The sequence below is a fragment of the Sinocyclocheilus rhinocerous genome, unplaced genomic scaffold, assembly GCF_001515625.1.
Source record: "Sinocyclocheilus rhinocerous isolate Xijiao unplaced genomic scaffold, SAMN03320098_v1.1 scaffold303, whole genome shotgun sequence".
Classification (NCBI taxonomy): Eukaryota; Metazoa; Chordata; class Actinopteri; order Cypriniformes; family Cyprinidae; genus Sinocyclocheilus; species Sinocyclocheilus rhinocerous.
This window is the reverse complement of record NW_015656152.1, coordinates 304,580-307,586: the sequence shown is the minus strand read 5'-3', so window position 1 is coordinate 307,586 and position 3,007 is coordinate 304,580. Positions and strand designations below refer to the sequence as shown.

Sequence of the window (3,007 nt, the reverse complement as noted above, 5' to 3'; positions counted from 1 at the left end):
TTCCGCAATATTTTTAATGAACAACGCAGCAGCACCGCATCTAGTGGCTTCAACTGGATAGGCTAAGAAAAACATTATAATGCAACGACACATCGCCATCGCATCGCGTGCGCCACTGATAAGTAGGGTTGGGTACCGAAACCCGGTGCCAATATGGCACCGGTACCTATGTAACCGGTATGTACTAGAACCGAATCAGAACGCAGATTTCGGTGCCTCATTTCGGTGCCACTTAAATGCCTGAGCAATCGATTGAAATATTTGTCCTGGTTCTCCAAAATAGACGTAAGAAGCATGGGCATCGCTAGGCAATTTTTAGTGGGGCTATAGCGATTAGCTCCATAAACTGTACACAAATTCGTGATCGCCTCAGAGTCAGTCCTCTTTAAACTTCATATGAAAACGGCGGCAGACCTCGTCTCCTCCCTGTCTTTCAGTGCACTCTTCAATCCGCAGACCGCGGCGGCGCAGTACGAGCGGACTCAAACGGAAACAGAGGACGCAAGGTGTGTGTTTATCGACAGATTGTTATAATATCTGTATCTATGAAGTTCTTTGTCATAAATACAGTTTACAAAAGGTCACGAGGGAGCAATCGGTTTCCAATCTAACGTTACTGTAAAGTTTTCGCTGCGTTCACCCCTCATCACACAACAGCTGTTTCCTCCAGCGAAAATCTAGCCCTTAACACATATGAACGCATACTTTATAAAACGATCATGTTGCTGTTTTCATTTAAAAATTTAATATAAAACATATTACAGTGCATGTGGCATACCATACCGTCATTCACAGAACTGATTAAAGACAGTGACAGACAGCACTTTAACTAAATATCAGAGTGATTGACAGATACAGTAGAAACATTGTGTGGTTTTGTATTAAATATTGTTTTGTATTAAATAATGACCCAGATCGTGAAATACATTTATTAGCCTTAGAGTAAGGGAAGCACAACTCGGGAAATGAGAGCAGTCAAGGAGCATGTGAATGCTATGTATATTTATTTTAAATATTTTTAATGTTCTTTAATGTTATCCATCGTTTTTTTTGTGGCTCTTTTTCTAAAAGTATAGGTTCAGGCACCGTTTAGGGACCGGTACCGTTTTAAAAGTATCGATTTGGCACCGGTATCGTAAAACACCCAATCGATACCCAGCCCTACTGATAAGGCTGCCTCATTAATGCACCCCTAAAATTGTGGATTTTTATTTTAAATTTGACGAATATTCGAAATTCGAAAAAAAATTTGACAGCCCTAGTAGTAACTATCCTAAACTCTCCCTCTCTCTCTGTAGACAAACAAGTGGTCATCTTGGCTCTTTGTGTACTGGAGATATAAAGAGACGACGGAAAGCTGCACCTGTGGCAGCCCCATCATCCTCAGGTAACACGCGCACACACACACTCATTTACCATCACAGCTGTTGGGTGATCTGAAATGTTTCTGTGAAGAGACGTCAGACCCACATTCTGAATAATAAATGCAAATGATGTCCTATTCCTTAACACAAACACTTCATGGAAACATGTGACCCGTGTGTCATCAGGAAGAGGCAGAGGCTTGTCGCCGTGGTAACGGTAAACTCTGGCGGTTATGTGACAAGATTTTTAACTGAGCAGGCAGATCAGTGCTGATCTCATTTCCTCATTAAAGAACATAATTTCCTGCCATGATCTGTGTGATGCAGACAGTGTTGGGGAGTAACTAGTTACATGTAACGGCGTTACGTAATTTAATTACAAAATAAATGTAACTGTAATCAGTTACAGTTACTAAGAAAAATGTGTAATTAAATTACAGTTACTTATGAAAATGTTAACGATTACAAAAATGATTACATTTGAATATTTACACACATCCACATATAGGGTAACTTGTAATCTGTAACCTATTACATTTCCAAAGTAACCTTCCCAACACTGGACGCAGAGCACACAGCTGCGGCCCTCAGGGGTCAGAGGTCACAGAGCTGAGATTACCAATTTCTCAGAAACTCTTTAGAGTTTATGAGGAGCAGGAATTGTGACATGTAACATCAGGATTATTTGAAACACAACGAGGAAAGCACTCTCCACTTAAGTTATGAGATTTTCAATGCAACCATGTCCAGAAAACACTGATTTATATGCTAACACTTTACAGTAAGGTCCAATTTTGGATGCCATGAACTAAAAATGGACAACATGTTTTGGTTACACATTATTTTACAATGTTCATTCATTTTGATATGCATTTACATAAATCATTGCAGTGTCATTCTGGTTAACTACATGTACTTGCTATGTTGCTATTTTTAAAGCTGATGAAAATTACAAAAATGTCTTGTTATTGGTCTAGTAGTGATTGATTATGGTAACATGTTATATATGTAGCATGAACACTGTAAAATAAACGGTTACCACCCTGAAAAAAAAATTGCTAGTAAATTTGACAAATATTTATAAAGAATCAGCAAGTAACACATTGAATTATTCGTGAAATTTTGTGTGTGTGTAAAATATACTCCAATAAACTTCTAAAAATCATTCCAGTGCATTTTTAGTTGTTCAATTTATGTTTGTTCTTAACATATTAACTAATGTTAATTTAAACAACTTGAAATGCTAAAATGTAAACATTAACATTAACCAAGATTAATAAATCTCGTATTGTTCATTATGAGTGCTTTTTAGTTATTGCATGAACTAAGATTAATGTATAGAACCTTATTGTAAAGTGTAACAGTTTGCATTAATTTAACAAAAATATGAATTTATTTTTTGAAAAAAAAAAAGAAAAAAAAAAAGAATTAATTTTAAATAAACTCCTCAGAAGTAAAGCTTCCACTATGGAAAAGAACATATTTAAGATGTAGATGTGCTCAGTTGTCATAAAAATAGTCACATTACAAAAATGTGTCTAATATTTTATTTTATAATATTTATTTTCTTAATATATGTGTGTGTGTGTGTGCGCGCGCATTTATATATATATATATATATATATATATATATATATATATAT

General features: G+C 35.8%; 1 protein-coding gene across 1 annotated transcript in view; it reads left to right on the top strand.

Annotated features, from left to right (window-relative positions):
• gpatch2 (G patch domain containing 2) overlaps positions 1-3,007 on the top strand; it is a 14,315-nt gene that overhangs the window by 9,985 nt on the left and 1,323 nt on the right. Inside the window, exon 9 of the mRNA XM_016526772.1 lies at positions 1,299-1,387. Within this exon, the coding sequence (XP_016382258.1) occupies positions 1,299-1,387 (89 nt within the window). The remainder of the gene's footprint in view (positions 1-1,298; positions 1,388-3,007) is intronic.